The following is a 24,060-nucleotide window of genomic DNA, read 5'->3' on the forward strand; positions in this document are numbered from 1 at the left end:
CCTTCCTTCCTTCCTTCCTTCCTTCCTTCCTTCCTTCCTTCCTTCCTTCTCTCTCTCTCTCTCTTTCTTTCTTTTGATTTTTTGAGACAGGGTTTTTTGTATAATAGCTTTGGATGAACTAGAACTTGCTCTGTAGACCAGGCTGGCCTCAAACTCACAGAGATCTGACTGCCTCTGCTCTTGAGTGCTGGGATTAAAGGTGTGCACCAATGCCCCACTGTAATTTTTCTTTTTAGGATTTATTTTATTTGTATGTATGTGCCTATGTCTGCATGTGTGTAGGCACACATACATATGTACTCTCAGAGGCCAGAAAAGAGTGCAGGTGCTCATAGGGGCCAGAGAAGTTGGAGCAGGAGTTATAGCAGCTTGTGAGCTACTTGATGTAGGCACTAGGGACTGAAGTCTGATCTTTGGAAGAGAAGTATGTGCTCAGAACTGTAGCCATCTCTCCAGCCCCAAACAAATATATTTAAAGCTACTCTGCAGATTTTTGCAAAATAGCAATACAGAGAAAATAAAGCTACTGACATTTGGAGGTGAGAAACAGGATGTAACAGTTGCAATCAGGAAGGGGAGTCTAAGTTGAACTTTCTGTAATTTTGGCTTTAAAAATCATATATCGCTGAGTATAGTGCTGCATCTTTAGTCCCAGCGCCTAGACGGTAGAGGCAGGTGGATATCTGTGAGTTTGTGGCCAGCCTGGGCTATATAGTGAGTTCCAGGATAGCCAGAGCTACATAGTGAGACCTCCACCCCCACCAAAAAAGTCATATGTATATAAGAGATTAATTTTTATTTTATGTGCATGTTCTAGTTACTGTTGTATTGCTCTGAGGACACACCATGACCTAGACAATTTATAAAGTGTTGATTTGAGGGCTTGTTTACAGTTCAGAGGGTTAGAGTTCATAATCATCATGGTAGGAAGCATGGCTGAAGGCAGGCAGGCATGGTACTGGAACAGTAGCTGAGAACTTCTATCTGATCTTCAAGATGGAGGAACAGAGAGAGAGACTGGGCCTGGTGCAAACTTTTTTTTTTTTTAATTTATTTTGTGTATATGAATACTCTATCTGAATGTACACCTGCATGCCAGAAGAGGGCATCAGATCCCAGTATAGATGGTTGTGAACCAGCATGTGGTTGCTGGGAATTGGAACTCAGGACCTCTGGAAGAGCAGCCAATGCTATTAGCTGCTGAGCCATTTCTTCAGCCCTTCGTGTGGACTTTTTTAAAACCTCAAAGCCCAACCCCAGTGATAAATCTTCTCCAACTAGGCTGTACCTCCTAATCTTTCCTAAATAGTCTACCAACTGGGAACCAAACATTGAAATATATGAGCCTATAAGGACCATTTTCATTCAAACCACCACATTATTTGCTTGCTGTTGTTTTTAGCAAAATCTCAATCGTTCATTTTTTACTAGTAACGACTTGGGAGGCAGAAGCTTGGGTCAAAGCCTGCTGGTTCAGAGAGGCAGAGAACACCCAACTGACCTTCCTCCTCTGCTCAAAAGGAGTAAAGAAACCTCTTTCCCTGTGCCTTCTCAAAAAACAAAACAAACAAACAAAATCTCCCTCCCTTTTACTTCCTGAGTGTCTCCCTATCTGTCCGTCTGACTTCCTCTTACTCTGTCTGGTTTTTTTTCATGTTTACTTCTTGTCAGTTGGTTGCTTGCTCTGACTCATGGTTGACTTTATTTAACCCTGTTTACAATATTTAAGCAGAAAGCTATTGGATTAAAGGTATGTGTTAAGGCTGAGTCACACCACAACTGAAAACAGGTTTTTCCAGTAAATAATACAATCTTGAGGTTCACAGTGTGATCAAATATCCTGCAACAGCTGGATATGTGTGTATGTGTATCTATGTATTATGTATGTGCCTGGTGCCCATAGAGGCCAAAAAAGGTGTTTGATCTCTTGGAACTGGAGTTATAGGTAGTTGTAAGGCAACATGTGAGCTGTTGAACTGATCATGGGTCCTCTGCAAGAGTATCAAGAACGCTTAACTGCTGAGCCATCCCTCCAACCCCACTTTTGAATTATTTTAACATTTATATTCTTGGATATAAAATATTGAAGGCTGGGAAGAGACCATCAGTATTTTAAGTGAGTGTTATACTAAAGTAAGGTGAAAGAATTAGCCTAGGGAGCATTTGACCATGGTATGTTTTTATTTCTGTGTTTTGAGCCAGGGTCTTACTATGTTGCCCTGGCAGGACTTGAACTCCTAGGCTCCAATGACCCTCTTACCCCAGCTATCTGAAACTATAATAATGGGCATTACATTATGCCCATTTTTGGCTAGGGTGTTTAAACTGTTCCCTCTTAGTCTAAAGACAGATCCATTTGCTACAATTGGCCTTTAATTAGCATAGTTTTTTCCTGAGGAGATGTGGACAGTTCTGTTCTTTTCTGTTTGTACTGGGATTCAGCAAATGAGTAATATATGACAGTAACTAGAGAGTAACTTCACTAAGGAGAAGGAGAACCAGGCTTTTCAGTGTTTGAGAAGGAGGGTATATTACTTGTTGCTAGTGACAAAGTGCCTGACAGAATCAACTTAAGGATCTATTTTAACTTACAGTTTGAGGGTACAGATGGTGGCACACACTTAGTGAGGAAGACATGGTAGGAACAAGAGGTGACTTGTCACCTCCCCTTGTGTCCACAGTTAGGAGACAGATGGATATTGCTGTTGTACTTGCCTTCTTTTTATTTCAGCTAGAACCCTAGCCCGTGGGATGGTGCTGCCACATTCAGGATAGGTCTTCGGTCCTTAGTTGAACCTCCCAGGAAATGACCTCACAGACATGTCCACACATGTGTTTTCTAGGAAATTCTGTCAGGTTGACAAATCAGATTAACCACTCGGTTAAAATCCTGAGAGAAGCTGGAACTCATGCTTATAACCTCAGTATTTGGGAGGCAGGAATGAGTATTGTTATGAATCCCAGAACATCCTGGATTAAAGAATTAGGCTTTGTCTTAACAGAACAGGGGCCTGGGGAGATAGCTCAGTGGTTACAAAGTAAGTACTGTTCTTCCAGAGGACCTGAGTTCAGTTCTTAACACTTACATTAGGAAGCTTACAATTGCCTGTATTTCCAACTCCAGGGAATCCAACACCCACTTCTTGTAGAAAAAAGTAACTATTTATGTTTACTATTAATCCACAGAATTATTACAGCAGTCATTATTTAACTACTACCATATCAATAAAGACACAGACATTGGTAATATTTTTAAAAATTTTATTTTATGTGCATTGGTATTTAATCTGCATGTATGTCTGCATGAAGGTTTTGGATCATGGAGTTACAGACAGGCGTGAGCTACCATGGGGTGCTGGGAATTGAACCTGGGTCCATCTGGAAGAACAGTCAGTGTTCTTAACTGCTGAGCCATCTCTCCAACCCCACCTGATAGATTTTTAATATGCCTATACACTACAACTGGGCAGAAACTAACCTCCTTTTACCTCCCAGCCCTATATCCCATGCCATTTGCTCTAATCATTTCTGTCTGGGCTTTTTCCTGTCCAGTGTCCCATAAATACTTGCACATGCTTTCCATCTGGCTGCTTCTCTCCAGCCATGCTGATGCTCAGAGCAGGCTCCTCCAGGTCATGTGCTTCTCTCCACAATAACCAATGGTGGGTCTGCCTCTTCCTTCTCTCTCCCCTTTCCTGTCTTCTAAGCCTGTGAACCTTAGCTTCAATTATCTTACTTCTGCCCTTCCCAGGTGTAGGCATTTTTATTTAACCAATTAGGGATTATTTGGACGCAAGGTTACATAGTCAGCTTGTAAAACATTCAGAATTTAGGGAGTTGGAGGGCAAGCAATTAACATCTGAATACAAAGCACCAGACCATGCTGTAACATCTCCCCCTTTCTGTCTAATTTTAAAAGGCCATTTTTATAATAAATTATATATATAGTAAGAAAAAATATATAGTAAGAACAATTATGAAACAATCATAAAACTGTTATAAAAGAGTTACGTTTATTTGTATTTGGCAACCTTGAAGAAAATACAATCCTATCTTGGTGAGTTTAAAGTTCTGTACCTAAATCATTTTCTATCTTATATTGTATCTGTCAACCTAAAAACATCTCTCTAGACTTTAAAACATTTTCTTAATTCCTAAACGACTAAGCTTAATTGTAAGACTACAACTATTTGGTCTTCAACCCTATCAAGAGACTCGAGAAGGAATAACATTATTATCTGAGCAAGCAGGAAGTGTAGGCAAGCAGCTTCCAAAACTAATAAAAATGACAGAGACAATTTGCTGCCTGGACAGTCACCCAATACCTCTATAATGTTGGAGCATCATCTTCAGCCTTCTGGCTTAGTATATCTGACGGACATATTTGTGAAGCAAGAAGGACTTGCTTACCCTGTCATGGCAGAGCTAGGCAGTCAGCTCAGCCTATGTCCAAGTTTTGTCCATTTTCGCAAAGCATATTGTCTGTAGAGAGTATAGGGGCATTATCTTTTTGCCCAGTTGAAATAGACTCCAAATTGGAAGTCTTACGATGCTCATCATCTTTTTCCGAATGGATGGGGTGCTCTCAGGAACTGACGTGTCTAGTCAATAAATCCTTAAATTAATAAAAACATCTTTAAATGCCATATTCTGTAGGTCTCTGAGGTTTTTGAAGACCATGTATTTATCATTACGTAGTGCATATCATATTTCTGTCGATCTATGTCTGTCTGTCTGTCTGTCTGTCTATCTATCTATCTATCTATCTATCTATCTATCTATCTATTCACCTATTCATTTATCTATCGTAAATCTGAACAGGGAAGCGTTGCTTGTTTTTAGCTACTTACTGTTTACCTAGATGTTTATTTTGTGATAAGCTAGACTAGTGATTGACATGACTCTGAGTCTGATTAATTAATTATTAACTTGTATTTTTAAACTACCCCAAACAGTTTGTAATAGCAGCTTTTAAAAAGACTGGAAGTAAATCTTATATTATAATTAGTTTTATAGGCCCAATAACCTCATAGCAGAGTAGAAACATATATCTATATAAAAAAAATAACCTTAAATTTGAATTCTGTATACCAAGATTTATACCAGTGAAAACCTTAAATATCTATCAATGTACAATAACCTTGTTGGAAAATAATTAAAGCTCTAAGTTGAAATGTAAATTCAATAATTTACCTTTTGTATTATTATTCCTATAAGATAATCCTATAACTTCTGGTCTTTGCAAACATTGTGTTAACCTTCATAAACACAGACATATAATTTTAAAATAAATAAATAAATTAATTAAATCTTTTAAAAAACCAAACAGGGATAGGGATATAGCTCATATCGTAGAGTATTTGCCTTTCATTTATGAAGCCCTGGGTTTGATCTTTAACACTACATAAGCCAGGTATGATGGTACATGCTTGTAAATTTAGGACTTAAGAGGTGAAGGTGGATGAGGATGAGGAGTTCAGGGAAAGCCTGGAAGCGGGGAGGGAGGAGAGAGAATGCAAACTGGTGAAATGGCTGAGTAGGTAAAACTTGTTGCCATCCCTGAACTCATAGTGGAAGGAGAGGACTGACCTTGAGAAAGTTGTCCTCCAACCTGCACACACATGCTGTGGCGTTTGTATATCCACTCATGTAATCGCATAATATATTAATACATTTTGTTTTGTTTTGTTTTCTGAGACAGGGTCTTCCTATATAGCCCGGGCTAGTCTTGAACTTACTATATAGACCTTATTGGCCTTGAACTCACAGAGATCTACCTCTGCCTTCCAGGTGCTGGGATTAAAGGCATGTGCTATCAGGTCTGGCTATAAAAAATTTTTTGTAACAGAAAAAATCAGTATGAAAAAAGGTGAAGTGGAGGTGGCATTGGGCCTCAGTTTCAGAAGACCTTTCCACCCAAGAAGAATCAAAACTTAATAACAATTCCGGGAAACTTCCAGATGTAGACAGGCTAGGGAGCCAGGGTCTAGGGAAGAAAGGAGATGTCCAGGACATTACTGCCTCTGCAGTACATGAGAGTCTTCCAGTCATTCACTCACTTGCTCAAGACTGAATGTTCTAAGAAGGTCCACTTGGCTCTGTTTAGGTAACAGCTTGTTGTTTGGCTGTACTGGGGAAGGAGTGGGGATCTGACTGACTCTCTGGTAACAGATGTTATGAATGGCTTTTACTAAGGAATGTACTCCCACCAAGACTAAAAGGGAAAGAGGTAAACTATTTAAAAGGGATAAAGAAAGGGATGAGTCCCTAGCAAGACTTTAACCTATTGTCGCATTTATTATTATGAATGCTTTTATGTATGTTAGGATGCTAGTTGACTCTCATAAAACTGTGAACTGAGAGCAGTTATGTCTCTGGTGTTGTAAATTTTGCTAGAAGCCCAAAAGGGACAAATGTACTTCCTCAAGGATAGTGATGCATAATAGTCTAACTTACAGATCTGGTGGATCCCACTGGACCTCTTGCTTGACTTTTCTTACAGGTTATTCAAGGACAGGCTCAATCTCTCTGGCCCAAACTCAGGACCGCTTGATCTCTCTGAAGCGTATCAACTCAAGGCTAAAGTACGTAAGAGACTATATACTCCTCTTACTTTGCACACTTGATCTCCAGAGAACCCATAAATGTCACTGTCCTTTTGTGTTATGTGGCAGTGTTGTAGGTATCCCTTCTGAGATCATCACCCCGAAGAAAGTGGCTGAACTTCACCCTCTCCTCAATGTCCATGATCTGGTGGGGGCTATGCATGTTCCTGATGATGCAATAGTGTCCTCTGCTGATGTGGCTCTTGCCCTGGCAAGTGCTGCCTCCCAGAATGGTGAGCGGTCTTTGTGTATCAATTAGTTAACTAATTAATTCTAATTATTATTTGCATGGGTTTGGGAAGAAGAGAGTATCACAGTAGGTACCAACACCAGCTTAGGTATGGAGAAAGAAAGGTATGGGATTCAGTTTTCCAGTGTTGACCACGGCACTGCATTTTCCAATAGTATCCGCTGAATATTTTCCTCATCGTTAATTTTTTTCTTGTTCTAAAGAACTACTTGTGCTGATTAATGCATGTCAGACTTACGAGAGTCCTTGCCCCTGGATTTGAGAAGTGCCAAGGCTAGAGAAAAATTTGGGAGTTTAATCTACAGCTTAAATGTGACCTAGAGTGAATCAGAGAAAGACTTACATGTATTTTATGATTCATTATATGTTATATATAGTGCTGAGAATTGAACCCAGTACTTTGGGCATGCCAGACAGGTGAGTGTGTTTTTGTGTTTTTGAGATCAGGCTTCTGTGTAAGCCTTGGCTGTCCTGGACCAGGCTGGCTGCAAACTCACAGAGATCCACCTGCCTCTACCTCCCTGAGTGCTCGGATTACAGGTGTGCACCACCAAGTTGTTTTTTTTTTTTTAGTAGGGTTTCACAGACTGGCCTGAAACTTGGCATATAACCAAATCTCAGACTCAAAAGTGCTAAAATTATAGTTGTATGTCACTGTTCGTGCTGAGGTTTTGTTTTTAAATTAAAACACTGCAAGCTTCTTTAGTATCTCTTTAGAGTGGAGAATGAGTTTCAGTGACCTTAATTTTGTAACATCAAATAATTTGCCTTTTTCCCCCCCGAGACAGTGTGTATGTGTGTGTGTGTGTGTGTGTGTGCTTGTTGTAGCCTTGGCTGTCCTGGAACTCGCTCTGTAGACCAGGCTGGCCTAGAACTCACAGAAATTCTCTTGCTTTTGCCTCCTGAGTGCTGGGATTAGACATGCACAACCACTGCATGGCTGATAATTTGCTTTCTTTTTCTTTTATTTTGGAACAGGTGTTCAGATTTATGACCGGACAAGTGTTCTTCATGTATTGATCAAAAAAGGTCAAGTTACCGGTGTGGAGACAGATAAAGGACAGATTGAATGCCAATATTTTGTCAACTGTGCTGGTCAGGTAGGTTACCAGCAGTACTTGGTTTCTGACTTTATCTAACTTGGACTTTCTGCTGTGCAGATATAAGATTATCATTTTATTGGTTAAAGAGACACCAGGTACTACACTGCTTATTTGGACTGGGTAATCAGAATTGTATTCTATACCAGAAACCTACACTTAGTCCTCAGACACTGTACAGGCAGCTGCTGTAGCCTTTTTTTTTTCCACACTGAGTAAAGTAGTTCTGTCTTAATCAGAAGGCCACCAAATAGAATAGGCATCAACATGAATCCATTGTACAAACTCAAATAAAATACCGGAACCATGGATCTAATTTCTAGAATGTAAGCTGCTTCAACTTCTGAAGCAGATTGGTCATTTGCTTTCTACTCTGCAGTTTGAAGGGGCCTAGGAAATACTTTCTGTTAGGTAAAGTTTATTTAATAAGTGGCATTTGGGGTTTCTAGATGATGACCAGTCATTTTTATTTATAGGGCCTCATTTGACTGGGAACTCTATCTTCTTTTCATTGAAAAGATAATTTTATGATTTAAAAAGTACAGTGTTGCTTGCTATCCAAATTCTTTAACTAGATAAAGCAGGCTGAATGTGTCTTCCTGTACCTGACACTGTAGCAGGAGCAGTCAGAAGCCACTTGAAATTAGTTCAGTGGGCTGAACTTGCTCATTTGTGTTTCTGTTCCTCTTCCTACCTACAAACTGTCCATTGTAGTGGGCATATGAGCTGGGTCTGTCCAACGAGGAGCCGGTTAGTATCCCGCTACACGCCTGTGAACACTTCTACCTTCTGACTCATCCCTGCGACACCCCTCTGCAGAGCAACACACCAAGTGAGGACTTTACTTTCTCTTTTCTTTTTAAATAATTTTCTCCCCTTGCTAGTATTCTGTCCTTTGAAAGGAAGACTTTTCATTAAGGACACATTATGACTAGAGGACTTTTTTCTTTTCTGGAACATGTTACAGGGGGCGAATCCAATTCTGACTTTTCTTTCTTTGATTCCCCCCCCCTTTGTTTTTTTTTTTTTTTTTTAAATTTTTGAGGCAGGGTCTCTGTGTGTATGTAGCCTTGGCTGTCCTGGACTCGCTTTGTAGATCAGGATGACCTTGAACTCACAGATCATCCTACCTCTGCCTCCCTGAGTGCTGGGACACTGCACCTGGCTCTTTGATTACTTCTTAGGAAAAGATGGCCAAAATGAACACGCCATTAAGCCCCCCCTTTTTTTTTTCAAGCTAATTTTAATTCCTAATAGAAATCATTGAGAATTTGGAGTATAACTTTTCCATTTTTAACTTGAGTGGCATGCGTTGCACAAGTGCATAGGCAGGCCATACTTCAGTGGCTGAAAACTGCCAAAAGGAGAGGGTTGGGTTTATTTTTTTATTTTTATTTTTTAAAAGATTTATTTATTATTTATGCAGTATTTTGCCTGCATGTGAACCAGCAGGCCAGAAGAGGGCACCAGATCTCATTATAGATGGTTGTGAGCCACCGTGTGTTTGCTGGGAATTGGACTCAGGACCTTTGGAAGGATAGCCAGTGCTCTTAACCTCTGCACCATCTCTCCAGCCTGTGTGGGGTTTATTTTCTTTTATTCTATCTTTTGAGACAGGATCTCATTGTATAGTCCTGGCTGGCCTTGAATTCACTTTTGTGTTTATGGAGGCAGAGGCTGGCATGCTGAGCTTAGATGGGTTTTGATCCCTTTTCAGAGAATGAACTTTGAACCTCCAGGAAGGGAGATTAGACTTTGGCCAGGCACAGTGGTAGTATAGTTTAGTTGTGAGGGTTGGCCTTTAGGTTCCTGGTAATTTTGGGGATAATTGGAGAGACAATTTGATCTGTAATCTTGAGTGGGAAGGTCCTTATACATGACCTCCAATGGTATTTTAAGACTAGTGGATGCTGTGCTGTTGGTAAAGCCATTTGTAAATGTTTTCCCATCTAGGAATCTGGCTGGTCTCTGACTTCTTGTTTTTCTCTTCATCGCACTTCCTTCTTCCTTGTCATTTCTCTTCTTCAGCTATTGTGGATGCTGATGGAAGGATTTACATTAGGAACTGGCAGGGTGGCATCTTGTCTGGTGGCTTTGAAAAGAACCCAAAACCTATTTTCACTGAAGGCAAGAACCAGTTGGAAATTCAGAACCTTCGGGAAGATTGGGATCACTTTGGTATGTGAAGTAATTATAACAACAATGCCTTCTACTTATCTAAAATGTTGTATTTTTCAAGGCATTTTCATGAGTAGTTTTTTATTTATCTTTAAGACAACTCAGGAAGTACAGTAGCAATCCTGAAGAACAGTCGAGCGTTTGCTTGACCTAAGGCTATGGCTGCTGGTTAGATTCAGGGGGCTATGGTCTTAATGAACTTGACTTATTTACTTAAATCACCGCTGAAACTTTAGAAGGGGGACCTTCTTTTACAAAGACTTACTGAAATCGAAGATGTTTCTACAAAGCTGAACTACTAGCTGGGCTTGGTGATTATACCTGCTTGTAATCCCAGCTTATGGAAGGCTGAGGCAGGAGGAAGTAGATTATTTTTCTAATTATTACGTTTTTAAATAACTTTAATTGTCTTTATTAAAAATTATTGTAGTTACATGGTTATAAATTGAAAGGTTATGAAAAGATCTCCTAATTTTCTTCCATCTTTGATGGGCTTGTAAACAAGTAAACTGCTGCTTATAGGTTACCAAACCCTTTTACCCCTTAACCAGTTTACTCTTGTCTCTCTCTGTTACTGCTGTCCCATGGGATAGGAGCCAGAGGTAGTATAGAACAAGGTGTAAACCTGTTTTTACATCCATCTCGATGTAGGAAACGCTGTCTTTCATGGAAATGTTAGGTGGTATGTAAGTTCTTTTCCACACACCTTGACCCCTTTGAGGTTACTGTCTGTAGCCTCGTGTTACTTTTTGTTCTGTGGCTCCTTGCCAGGCATTTTGCAGGTGTGTTCTGTAATTCTACCAAGTTCTCTTCTTTCTCATAACTGACCAAATGACTCTTAGAAAAAGATCCTGTAGAGTATTTTTTGAAAGGAAGAGTTAAAAAGTATAAGAACTTGAAAAAGTTTAATTCCCTAAAGGTGAGGACTCTGTTTGGGTTTGTTTTGATTGCTCAGAGCCCCTGTTGAGTTCCCTTCTGCGTAGGATGCCAGTATTGGAGACTCTGGAGATTTTGAAGTTGGTGAATTGCCCTGAGACCTTCACACCAGACATGAAGTGCATCATGGGCGAGTCTCCTGTAGTACAGGGCTACTTTGTCCTGGCAGGGATGAACTCTGCTGGCCTGTCGTTGGGTGGAGGAGCTGGAAAGTAAGTCTTTTTACATAGAGTCACCTGTGGACACCACAGCTTGCAGGTTCTTCCCTTTCAGATTAAGATTACCCATTGTGAATATGTTCTGTGACCAGAGAGCAATGTTAATAATAGTATATATTTGAGAGTTACTGAATAATATATTTTGGAAACTCAATCATTTAGTTAGCCACAGAACCTGTGGAAATTTTTTTTTTTAATTCTTCTCTTGTAACAAATGTTAGTGTTTTGATTGTGTAAGGTTAGAAGTAACCAGCTATGCTAAGTGAAAGAGGCAATCAAGCAAGGCAATTAGATTTAGTTTAAACACAGGTATTTACAAAAATTGGCTGGGGATAGTGTCACATGCTTTTAATCCTCACTGGGGAGGGCAGAGGCAGGTAGATCTCTGAATTTGAGGCCACTCTGGCCCATGAAGAGAGTTTTAGGCCAGCCAGGGCTACATGGTGAGACTGTTTCAAAAATAAAAAGAAATAAGCCAGTCACAGAAATATACAAATACTGTACACTTCCATTTATGTGGTACTTTACTTAGTAGTCTTAGAAACATAAAGAAAAATAGTGGTTGCCAGGGTTTGGAAGAGAAGGTGGGGAGTTACTGTTAAATAGGTCTGGTGGTTCAGTTTTGCAAGATGAAATGAGCTCTGGAAATGGATTGTGATAGTGGTTACACAACAGTATAGATAGACTTAATTCCACTGAGCCACACACTTTAAAATAGTTGATCAGTTATCCTTGCTGTATGCATACAGTCCCAGCTTTTGGGAAGTAAAGGGCAGGATCAAGATCAGGTCATTTTCAGCATCATAGGACATCTTATTCTCAGGTTAAAAAAAAAGTTGATCATCTGGATATAGTGCCCCATGCCTGTAATCCTAACACTTAGGAGACTGATGGAGGAGGACTACAGTGAGTTTGAGGCCAGTCTGGACCACATAGTGATTTTTGCTTAGTTTGAGTTAAGAGTGAGAAACTGGGGCCTGGCATGGCGGTACATGCCTTTAATCACAGCACACAGGAATCAAAGGCAGGTAGATCCCTGTGAGTTTGAGGCCAGCCTGATCTACAAAGCAAATTCCAGGCCAGTCAGGGTTGTTACACAGAGAAACCCTGTCTGGAAAAAAACAGAACAAAAAGTGAGAAACTGTTTAAAAACAAAAACAACTTTCCCAAGAAAACTAATTTGAATTTTTATATACTAAAATATATTTGTCTATGTATTCTGTTAGTAAATAATGAAATAGACTTACCTATGATACATTTTGGCATACTTTTTTTTTTTTTTTTTTTTTTTGAGACAGGGTTTCTCCATGTAGCCTGGAACTCGCTTTGTAGACCACACTGACCTCAAATTCAAGAGATCCACCTGCTTATGCCTCCTGAGTGCTGGGATTAAAGAGGCATGCCACCACTGCCCAGCTCCTTTTTTTTTTTTTTTTTTTTTTAATGTAAAGAATTATTTATTTTTATTTTATGTGCATTGGTGTTTTGCCTGCATGTATGTCTGAGAGGGTGTCAAATCACTTGGCACTGGATTACAGACAGTTGTGAGCTGCCATGTGGATGTTAGGAATTGAACTTGGTTCCTCTGGAAGAGCAGCTAGTGTTCTTAACTGCTGAGCCATCTCTCTAGCCCCTCTTTTAAAAAAGTTTTTATTTTTAACCTTGTGTATATGAGTGTGTGCACATGAATGTAGGTGTCTGTGGTGGTCAGGTGTTGAACCCCCTTGTTGGAGGTGAAATTTTAGGGTGGGTCCTGGGAATTGAATTGGGGACTTAAAAAAAGAGCAGTATGAGCTCTTAATTAGCTGAGCTGTCTTTCCAGCCCTCTAACTCTGTGTTTTTGATATGTGTAGGATAAATGAGTTAGCCTTTTTCTAATTGTCACAAAGCAACAATAAAAAAAAAAAAATCCAGAAATAAATATACCTGCTCTATCCAAAACTCTGCTCTTCAAGGATCAACTGTATTTTATCATAATTAAAGTATTTTTTCACCGAATTTGGGGAGCTCATGAGATGGCTGAATGGATGAAGGAGCTCTTTGCACAAGCCTGGTGACCTAAATTCAATTTCAGCAATCTATGTAAAGGCAAAGGGAGAGAGCTGATTCTACAAAATTATCCTCTGATCTTCACAAGTGCCAGCTCTAATCATATATAAACATACTCAGTAAATGAAAGGAAAAATTTAAATTCATGAATTCAGTATCTTTGAGTGACTTACCAAGTGGCTTTGAAGAGCTATCAGAACCATTTGGAGCAAAGACATGGTGTGGCGACTGTATAATACTGTCCCGATGACTGTTCATCAAAAAAAAATGAATACATACATTTCTTCATAGATATGACATATCTTAATGACTTTTTATTATTAGAGTTAAAATCTTTATAATGAGGCTGGAGAGATAGCTCAGCAGGTAAGAGCACACCAGCTCTTCCAAAGGACTTGGGGTTCAATTCCCAGCACCAACATGGCAACTCACAACCACCTGTAATTCCAGTCCCCGCAGTTCCTGGGATCTCTTCTGGCCTCTGCAAGTACCAGCTGTTTTACATGCACGCTAAACACCCATACATGTAAATTAAAAAAAAAAAAAATCCCCAAAAGTGGATATGGTTGCATTTGCTTGTAATCCCAGCACTTATGAAGCAAAGGCAGGCAGATCTCTCTGGGTGTGAGGCCAGCTTGGTCTACATAGTGAGGTCCAGGACAGCCAGGGCCTGTTTCAAGAAAAGAATTTCTATAGTGGTTCTGTAAGAACTGTACTTGGATCCATGTTTGTTCATGTTAGTAAATATAAGAAAATTGCCCAGAATTGCTCAAATTCTGTGACAGCACAGACCCTTGACTCCATTAGTTCTTTCTTGTATGATATTATTTGAATTGTTCTCTGTGTATCATCTGAGGCCCAGTAGCTTTTTGTCTCCATCTAAACAGGTTCCTTGCTGAATGGATGGTATATGGTTATCCATCTGAAAATGTCTGGGAACTCGACCTGCAGCGCTTTGGAGCCCTCCAGAGCAGCCGCACCTTTCTGCGCCATCGGGTCATGGAAGTTATGCGTAAGTATACTGTTCTTTTTATCAGTCAAGGTCTTCCTTAGCTCTGTATTTGAGTTGGTTTTCTTGTGTGTGGCAATTTCGGGTTTGAGGATAAGGATTCATGCCCCGTCTGGTGCTTAGGAGCAGGCAAGTAGAGCAGGACTTGCAGATCGCATGTTGCAGCTTCATGTGTGTTGCTGGCAACGCGTCCTTTTCAGTAGGTCAAGAGTGCTACGCTCAGCTTCCCACCTAGGTTGTGAAATCATTGGTAGGTTTTGTTTCTGAGATGGAGTCTCATAAAATCCAGGCTGTCTTTAATTTGCTATGTTGCCATGAACTCCTGATCTTCCTGTGTCTGTCTCCTAAGTGCTGGGAGTACAGGTGTGTGCCACCATTCCTTGGCTTCTCCTTTATTTTTATTTATTTTTTTCTTTTTGTGGTACTGAGGTTTGAGGGCCTCTTGCATGTTAGTTGGCAAATTCTCTACCCTATCACCAATAACCATTGTTTTCCTTTTTTTTCTAAAATTTTATTATATGTATTTTTGTGTCTGTTGTGTGGGTGTGGATACATGTATCACAGAGCAGGTGTGGGGGTCAGAGAACAACTTTGTTTCTCTTCCTCCCTTTATGTAGGGTTTCTAGGGATTGAACTCACTGTCTCTGGGAGAGTAGTTAGTGCTCTTATGCTAAGCCATTTCTCTAGCTCCAAAAATAAAATCTTGGAAAAAAAGAGAGAAATTAATTTGGATTTTAGCTTTGTTATGTGAATAATGTCACCTTTCAGATTTCAGAACCACCAAATGAAGGTATGCTACAAACCCTCTTTCTTCAGAAGAGGTTACATAGTGAAGGAAAAGTACATAAAACATGATGATCTCTGCAGCACAGCAAAGAATCAAGTGCCTTTTTTACACTTAAATTTTTTTGTTTTTATTTGAGAGGGGACCTCGATTTCCTGGAACTTGCTTTTGGACCAGGCTGACCTGCCTGCCTCTTCTAGGATTAAAGGCGTGCACTATCACTGCCTGGCCTTAAATTTTTACAAGCGCACGTCTGTGATCCCAGCACTCAGGGAGGCAGAGGCGGGTGGGTCTCTGTGAGTTCACGGCCAGCCTTGTCTGCAAAGTGAGTCCAGGATAGCCAAGGCTACACAGAAAAACCCTGTCTCAAAAATAAAAAAGAAAAAAATTATTTAAATATTTTATATGTATGAGTATTAGGCCTATGCACCACTTGCGTGCCTGATGCCCTTGGAGGCCAGAAGAGGACATTAGATCCCCTGGAACTGGAGTTAAGGACAATTGTGAGCCACCATGTGGGTTCTGGGAAATGAACCCAGGTCCTCTGGAAGGGCAGCCAGTGCTGAGACATTGCTCCAGTCCCCCCACCCTTCTCTTTTTATGGTCGTGGGAATTCAACCCAGAATCTCATGTATGCTAGGGAAGTGTGCCTCAGTCCTAGCCTTTGTCTTTGAGTTTTTGCTTTGAGATAGGGATGTAATAATTTGCTGCCCTAGTTGCTTTTCTATTGCTGTGAATAGACACCATTTAAGTTTCAGAGGTTAAGTCCATGACTATTATGGTGGAGAGCATGGTAACAGGCAGGCATGATTGGTACTAGAGCAATAGATGATTTTTATGTATAAGTTGGAGGAAGAGAGATAGATACTGGATCTGGTGTGGGCTTTTGAAACCTCTAAGCCCACCCCCAGTGACATACCTTCTTCAACAAGGCCACACCTCCTAATCCTTCCCAAAGCAGCTCTTTGGAAAGCAGCTGGGAGCCTAGCATTCAAATATATAAACCTAATATGAAGGCCATTTTAATCAAACCACCACAAGTTAGTTGCCCAGGCTTGGCTTGGCTGGAGTCTAGTTGGGATCCCAGGTAGTCTTTGAATTTGAAGTCCTTTTACTTTGGTCACCTACGTCTCTGGGATTATAAGCTTGTGTTGTCAGGCCCAGCTGACAGACTGTTTATCTGTGTAGCTCTGATATACGATCTGAAAGTTCCCCGTTGGGACTTCCAGACTGGGAGGCAGTTACGTACATCTCCTCTCTATGACCGGCTGGATGCTCAAGGAGCCAGATGGATGGAGAAACATGGATTTGAGAGACCAAAGTACTTCGTTCCACCTAACAAGGGTAAGAATGTGTCTGTATTTCAGGTTGGCTTTGAATCCTTATCAGCCCTCTTGTTTCAGCATCTCAAGGGCTGGGATTATGGGCATAAGCCACTACACTTGGCTTCGTGTGTGTGTGTGTGTGTGTGTGTGTGTGTGTTTGTGTGTATACATGTGTGCACCCTTGTATAGACCAGAGATTGATGTTGAGTGTTTTCTCTCTTCTCCACTTTTTAAGACAGATCTTCTCACTGAATCTGGAGTTCACTGACTGGCTAAATTGGCTGGCCATCAAGCCCACAGGATCCTCTTGTCCTTGCCCATTACTGCTGGGGTTATAGGGATTGCCACACCTAACTTTATATATCTATGTTGGGGACCAAACTCAAGTCCTCATGCTTCTATAGCTAGCACTTTAGCTACTGAACCAATTCCTCCTACCCCCTTCTTAAAAGTGGTAAATTTTAAGTGCATATAGCTAGAATGTGTTCCTGGAAGAATGAAAAATAAAATCTTGTTGGCCATAACAAAATATATGAGGGACTACTCAGTATCAAAAAGTCTTTTTATTTCCATCTTGTTTTTTCTTGTTTCATAGACCTTCTTGCATTGGAGCAGAGCAAGACTTTCTACAAGCCAGATTGGTTTGATATTGTGGAGTCTGAAGTCAAATGCTGTAAGGAAGCTGTGTGTGTCATTGACATGTCTTCTTTCACAAAATTTGAAATAACTGTAAGTATCTGAGAACCAAAACAGCAGGGTGGGAACATTTCCTACTTATTGAATGCTTGTCTGTCTTTTCTCCTTCCTTTCATGTATTTTTCATGTTTTTAATTTTACTTGTGTGTGGTTATTTTGCTTCAGTGTATGCCTGTGTGCCATATGCATGCAGGGCCTGCCGTGTGGGTACTGGGAGTTAACCCAGGTTCTTTGAAAGAACAGTCAGTGCTCTTAACCAATGAACTCTACCTCTCTAGACCCCCAATGTCTGTGGTTTTTTTGTTGTGTTTTGTTTTGTTTTTTTGAGACAGTTTCTCTGTGTGGCCTTTGCTGTCCTGGAACTCACTTCCTAGACCAGGCTAGCCTCCAACTGAGAGATCTGCCTGCCTCCTGGGTGCTAGCATTAAAGGCAAGTGCCACCAGCCCAGCAAAGATCATGTTTATGTATGAGTATTTTTTTGCTTATGTATCTGGACACCAGAAGAGGGCATCGTATCTCATGGGACTCTAGTTATGAGCTGCCCTGAGGATGCTGGGAATTGAACTCAAGATCTCTGTAAGAGCAGCTAATTCTCTCCAGCTCACAAATGCCTGTTTTTCATGCCACTTCAAAACTGATTCTGAAAGAATTCTATACTATTTCAGGGTTTTATCTATATAATCATATTTTTCTGAAATTTAGCTCCTATTTAATTTCCTTGGAAAGGTCCATTTATCTTAAGTACTGATGGTTAGCTTTTCTTGTGGCTTCTTACAGAAGGTAAACCTGCAAATAGTGACATGTGGGTGTTATATCATTGAGTTTCAGTAAGGTTTAGTGCTGCATGGTTATGCTGCTAGGTGCTCCTGTGTTTCCATTTCTTGCTTTGTCCCTTTCCGTGCAGTCTACTGGGGATCAGGCATTAGAAACTCTTCAGTACCTTTTCTCCAATGACCTGGATGTGCCCGTAGGCCACATTGTTCATACTGGTATGCTGAACGAGTATGGAGGGTATGAAAATGACTGTAGCATTGCACGCCTGAACAAACGCAGGTGAGTTGAGCTGCTGTCCCCTTCTGCTCCTTCTAATAAGCTGATACTTCCAGGCCTCTGAAAGCAGGGCCTTTAATACTTCTCTAGAGCCCACAGTCCTAGGGACCCAGAAACTATTTCATATACCCCTGTCTAAATCATTAGGTAGCTGTAAAGAAGCTGCAAAGGCAAAGAAAAAACTGAGGTTGGCTGTGGCAGCTCATACCTATAATGAAGCAGGTTTACCATAAGTTTGAGGCCAACACAAGTTCCTGGCCAGCTTTGACTATAAAGTGAGACTCACTCTGTCTAAAAACATAAAACAAAAGCAGAAGAAGTTGTACTATGTAAAACTTGGTGTAGAAGTTAGTTATCTTGGGGGCCTGGAGAGATGGCTCAGAGGTTAAGAGTGCTACTGCTGGCCGCTCTTCCAGAGGTCCTGAGTTCAATTCCCAGCAACCACATGGTGCCTTACAACCATCTACAATGAGATCTGGTACATGTGGGCAGAATATTGTGTATATAATAAATAAATAAGTCTTTTTAAAAATGTTATCCTAACAGAAGATTCTTTAAGAATGTTACTAAGTCTGTAATTTTGCCATTATTGGTATAGAATCTAGGATGAAATAGCCTCCCTCAAAGTTAAGAGATTGCTTCTAAGAGTTCTCAGTGGGGCTTTGAAACTACATGTTTGGTTCCTGATTGTTTTTCTGCCTTTTGGGTTTGATTAATTTGGGGTGTTCTTATTTTCAGTTTCTTCATGATCTCTCCAACTGACCAGCAGGTCCACTGTTGGGCCTGGCTTAACAAATACATGCCGAAAGACAGCAACTTGGTACTGGAGGATGTCACCTGGAAATATACAGGTAATCAGCCTTCTGGGGTCAGCCAAGTAAAGAAGCACATTCAGATTGTCTTCTACTTTACATATTCTTTGCTTATATTTGACTTTACAAGTGAGTGTCAGAATTAGTGTTGAAGAGACCCGCTGGGGCTGGAGTGATGGTTCAGCAGTTAGGAACACATTCTGCTCTTGTAGAGGAACAGGTTTCCATTCCCAGTACTCAGAGGGCAGCTCACAACTGCCTGTAATTCCAGTTCCAGGGCATCTGATGCCCTCTTTTGGCCTCTCTGTGCACCTGCATGTATGTGCATATACATTCATGAAGGCAATATACCTGTATACATAAAATAAAAATTAAAAAGTCTTTGGGGCTGGGAGAGATGGCTTAGTTAAGAGCACTGGCTGTTTTTCCAAGCACCCTGGTTCACTTAGTAGCATCCACATGGCAGCTCACTTCCAATGTTGTCTTCTGCCCTCCATGGGTAGTACCTACACAGATATATGCAAAACATCCATGAGCATAAAATAAAAATAAGCAAATCTTTATCCCTTCACTAGATGTAGTGATGCATGCCTTTAATCCAAACACCCAGGAGGCAGAAGTAGTGGGATCTTTGTGAGTCTGGGCTACATAGTGAGTTCCAGGGCAGCCACAGGTGTCTCAAAAAAACCAAAAACCAAACTGTATATTTCTTAAGAAAATAAATCTTTAAAGGAAAATAAGACACTCTAGACATAGAGAATTGACCAACTTAATTGAGTTTCATCCCTAGGAGCCACACATGGTAGGAGGAGAAACCCGACCAGCATTCATCTTACTCAACCCGTTCATCTTATCTAGGCCTTCACTCTCATTAGCCGCAACTATGATTACCTTGTTGCTACTAGTGTAGCAAACTGCAGAGTATTATTGAACACTGTTTGTGTTCTAGCCTGTACTAGAGCAGTTATGTGTTCTGTCATAGGCAGCAGAGTCTAGCATGGATAGACAATCCCTGGGGCTACTTCCATCATGTAGGAAGAGAAAGAGAACTATACGGTAATGGCATATGGCCGGCCCAGGAAGTTTTCTCTTGACTATGTCTTGGTCTCACAGCCCTTATTTCACTGAAGAGACAACTGTAAAATACATCCTTCCTGTGAACTTGGGAGAAGAGCCATACTAGCTTGGCTCTTCACACCAGCCAGTCAGCAGCTGCATTCAGCAGGTCTGTTAGCAGAGGTTTATATGCTAGGGCTCAGGTACTTGCCATTGAACCTCAGGTCCCTAAGTAAAGGGAAACTTTAAAAATGACTTTAAAGCTCTAGGCCAGGTCCTAGGTGGATGTGGTGGTTAGTTTTAGTGCCATTTTGACAAGATCTAGAATCACCTGGGAGATAAATAAATGTATGTGCCTGTGGGAAATCATACCCACCACTGTGGGTGGCACTGTTCCCTGGTGTGAACCCTATACTGTATAAGTGGAGAGAGGGAATTAAGCAGCAGCATGCTTTTGTCATTGTTTTCCAGTTGTAGATGTCATGTAGCCAACTGTTGTAAGCTTCTGATGTCTGACATGATAGACTGACCTTGAACTGTGAACTAAAACTATTTAAGTTGCTTTTGTCAGTGTATTTTATCGCAGTAGTAGGTAAAGAAACAAGGACAGTGGACAAGTTCAGAAGAGACTGTTTGCACTGGCTCAGCAGTCCCCCTGGAGAGGCTGGACATCTCTTGTTCTTTACCCTGTAGCCCTCAATCTGATTGGCCCTCGAGCTGTGGATGTGCTGTCTGAGTTATCCTATGCCCCTATGACTCCAGACCACTTTCCAACTCTCTTTTGCAAGGTAGGTGCTAGTAATCTAAATTTATTGTTTGTGATGCGGGGGGGGGGGGGGGGGGGGTCTTTGTGTGGTGGGGGGGGGGGGGGGGGGGGGGGGGGGGGGGGGGTGTCTCATGTAGTGCATGCTGGTCCCAAACTTGTTATATAGCAGAGGATGGCCTTATACTTCTGATGTGATTGCAGGTGTGTATGTACTGGGTTTATATGGTGCAGAGAATCAAACCCATGGCTCCATGCATGCTAGGCAAGCACTGTACCAACCAAGCCACATTCCTAGCAGAAGTTGTTTTTTAAATATTAGAGAATATTTCTTTTATAGTGGTGGCAGGTTCATATCTTAAAAAAATTATTTATTTTTATGTATATGAGTGCTCTATCTACATGTATACCTGCATGCCAGAAGAGGGCATCAGATCACATTATAGATGGTTATGAGCAGCCATGTGGTTGCTGGGCGTTGACTCAGGACCTGTGGAAGAGCAGACAGTGCTCTTAACCACTGAGCCATCTCTCCAGCCCCAGGTTCATATTCTTTTTTTTTTTTTTTTTTTTAAGATTTATTTATTATGTATACACTTTTCTGCCTGCATGTACACCTGCAGGCCAGAAGAGGGCACCAGATCTCATTATAGATGATTATGAGCCCACCTATAACCTATATGTGGTTGCTGGGAATTGAACTCATGACCTTTGGAAGGGCAGCCAGTGTTCTTGACTCTGAGCCATCTCTCCAGCCTCAGGTTCATATTCTTAATATGGTGTTAATATTTTGACCTTCATTAAGCAAGTAAAATGACCAAGCAAATTTTCTTTTTAACTTTTCAAGCCTGTTTTATTTTGTAAGGATTAGGATATTCTCTAAAGTACATTTAACTGTCAGGTGTGTACATTTATTGGTTTCTGTAGCAGCTGATTTGAACTTTTAAGGAGAAGAAATGTGCAATCAACACAAAGGTAAAGAATAGTGTATATTAAGGTCAGATTTTTTTCTCCTTATTTGCTTTTGTTTTCATACACACAGTACTATACATGTGCCATCTTCAGGGAAGAAATGGTATAGCTGACAACACAACTAGTTGCCTGGCACACACTACAACTGAATAACTGAATGTTTTGCAGGAAGGTGTCATACAGCCACTTTGGCAACTTGTACTATGCATCTGCCATGGAGGTGCTTAGAAGTTTAAACCTGAGTTGAGATTTTTTCATAGCAAATTGTTTAATTAAATTTCCTTTTTTCTCCCAGGCAGAAAAAACTTCCATGCTAGTGCGCAGATCCCTCCACAGGCTTCTCTGTACTTTAAAGAATGATCCAGCCCATACCCCTGTGCCTGGCAGATGGCATATTTTGTCAGAATTCCTGTGGAAGTGGCTTATTTCAGTGTTTTTTCAGAGTTACCACTTCTCTTTATAGGCCAGCAAGTGTGTCAGTGACCCTTGCAAGGCAACTGAGAAGCTGTAACATAAGAAAATTGAGTTTCTGGTCCCAAGGTAGATGAATTGTATTCTGTGAGCATTGCCCTTTGTATGGCAGATGCCCGAATTTGGCTTGAGAGAAGATGTTTGATTGGTCTTCGTTGTTCCTGATGCTACTTGGCTAATCCAAGTGTTTTAGCAAGATTTGATACTGAACAAAGAATATGCCACCACTTCTAATTAGCTTACATGACACAGGAAGTGGTAATAATATTCATGAGAATTGGAAACTATTTTCCACTCTGAGGATGAAATGCTTTCCTTGGTATGTAGCTCTTTTAAGATTCAGTAGATGATTCACTGACAGGGTTCCCCTCAGGTACTCAGTTTCCTAACTGTCATGAGGGACTAATGCTGACTATTTTTTCTTTGCAGGAGATGAGTGTGGGCTATGCAAATGGGATCCGAGTGATGAGTATGACTCACACAGGAGAGCCAGGATTCATGCTGTATATCCCCATAGAGGTAAGAGGGCTCAGTCTTCCTTTTCCAGGGTCTCTGGGCAGGGCTACTAGTTTCCCAAGCTTCCTGAGCACTGCCAGGTTTGGAATGGTAGGTTCCATTGAGTCTTGGGTAGGCTGTAGGGAAGAGGTTTTATCATTTTTTACAATTAATGTTGAAGATGCACATTCATTTTAAAAATAAGTCGAGGGAGCATAGAATACCTGGGTCCTGTCTCAGCACCACATGGCAGCTCACAACCATCTGTATCTCTAGTTCTGGGAAATATACTGCCCTCCTCTGACTTCCATGGGCACCAGCCATGCACATGGTACACATACATACAGTCAAAACACTCACATGGAATAGAAGTAAGATGTTTAAACATCTTAAAAAAAAAAAACAACAACTTGCCTGGGGCTGTAGCTCAGTTAACATACTGTTTTTCTAGCACTAAGTCAATCCTTGGTTTGATCCCCAGCACTGTATCAACAGGGCATGGGAACACATGACATAACCCCAGCACTTGAAGTTTTAGTCTAGTCTGACTGAACCCAGACATAACCCCAGCAGGAGTTTCAGTGTATCTGGGATAGATGAGACTCTAGGGATCTCAAATACCAACACACAGCGGGCTAGAAAGATGGCTCAGCTGTTAAAGGCGAGGGTCACATCCAAAATGTCAGGCATCAACAGAAGTTTTCCTCAACTTAAAACTTACGAAATCAGTTATGTGGATGGCTGAAGACCAGTCCCAGCAGAGGACAGGGCTTGAGAAGGGTGGATGTATTAGGCGACAGGTGAAGCTGCACCGGACAGCAGTTTAAATCTTTCTCTGGGCCTGAGAATGTATTATCTGCACCTGCACTCAGGAGATAGGCTGTAGAGGAGGAGACTGACTGCTCAGCGCCACAGGGTTTAGTTATATTTCTTACAGCAGTGATTACATCATTTTATCTGCATTTCAAAAAATATTTAACACATCATGCAAAATAAAGCAAAACATCTCTGAATGATCAAAATCATAAAACTTAGTGATCACAAATCCTGTAAAAACAGACAATATTTAACCAAGCGGGGCAGGAGAGCCTTTTGATCTTTCCTCTTGTACAGCCTTGTGGTTACTGATGCTGGACAATTCAGAGTATGGGAAAGGCTAATTTTTAACTTACAATAAAGAAAGCAGAAATTCTTAACAAGCTGCACCATAGTTATTTTTAAGCCTTTGTATTTATAAAACATTATCCTTTGTGTATCATAGTAATTTCTACAATGTTCCCATTCTTATTA

At 40.8% G+C, this 24,060-nt stretch overlaps 1 protein-coding gene across 1 annotated transcript in view; it reads left to right on the forward strand.

The window, feature by feature from the left end:
* Pdpr (pyruvate dehydrogenase phosphatase regulatory subunit) overlaps positions 1 to 24,060 on the forward strand; it is a 44,715-nt gene that overhangs the window by 9,772 nt on the left and 10,883 nt on the right. Inside the window, exons 4-16 of the mRNA XM_055620782.1 lie at positions 6,503 to 6,584; positions 6,675 to 6,838; positions 7,834 to 7,955; positions 8,670 to 8,787; positions 9,984 to 10,133; positions 11,089 to 11,281; positions 14,224 to 14,348; positions 16,318 to 16,473; positions 17,050 to 17,183; positions 18,056 to 18,204; positions 18,940 to 19,052; positions 20,763 to 20,857; positions 22,705 to 22,794. Coding sequence (XP_055476757.1) covers positions 6,503 to 6,584; positions 6,675 to 6,838; positions 7,834 to 7,955; positions 8,670 to 8,787; positions 9,984 to 10,133; positions 11,089 to 11,281; positions 14,224 to 14,348; positions 16,318 to 16,473; positions 17,050 to 17,183; positions 18,056 to 18,204; positions 18,940 to 19,052; positions 20,763 to 20,857; positions 22,705 to 22,794 — 1,691 coding nt within the window. The remainder of the gene's footprint in view (positions 1 to 6,502; positions 6,585 to 6,674; positions 6,839 to 7,833; positions 7,956 to 8,669; positions 8,788 to 9,983; positions 10,134 to 11,088; positions 11,282 to 14,223; positions 14,349 to 16,317; positions 16,474 to 17,049; positions 17,184 to 18,055; positions 18,205 to 18,939; positions 19,053 to 20,762; positions 20,858 to 22,704; positions 22,795 to 24,060) is intronic.

Source organism: Psammomys obesus, unplaced genomic scaffold, assembly GCF_907164565.1.
Source record: "Psammomys obesus unplaced genomic scaffold, mPsaObe1.curated_primary_1811, whole genome shotgun sequence".
Taxonomy (NCBI): domain Eukaryota; kingdom Metazoa; phylum Chordata; class Mammalia; order Rodentia; family Muridae; genus Psammomys; species Psammomys obesus.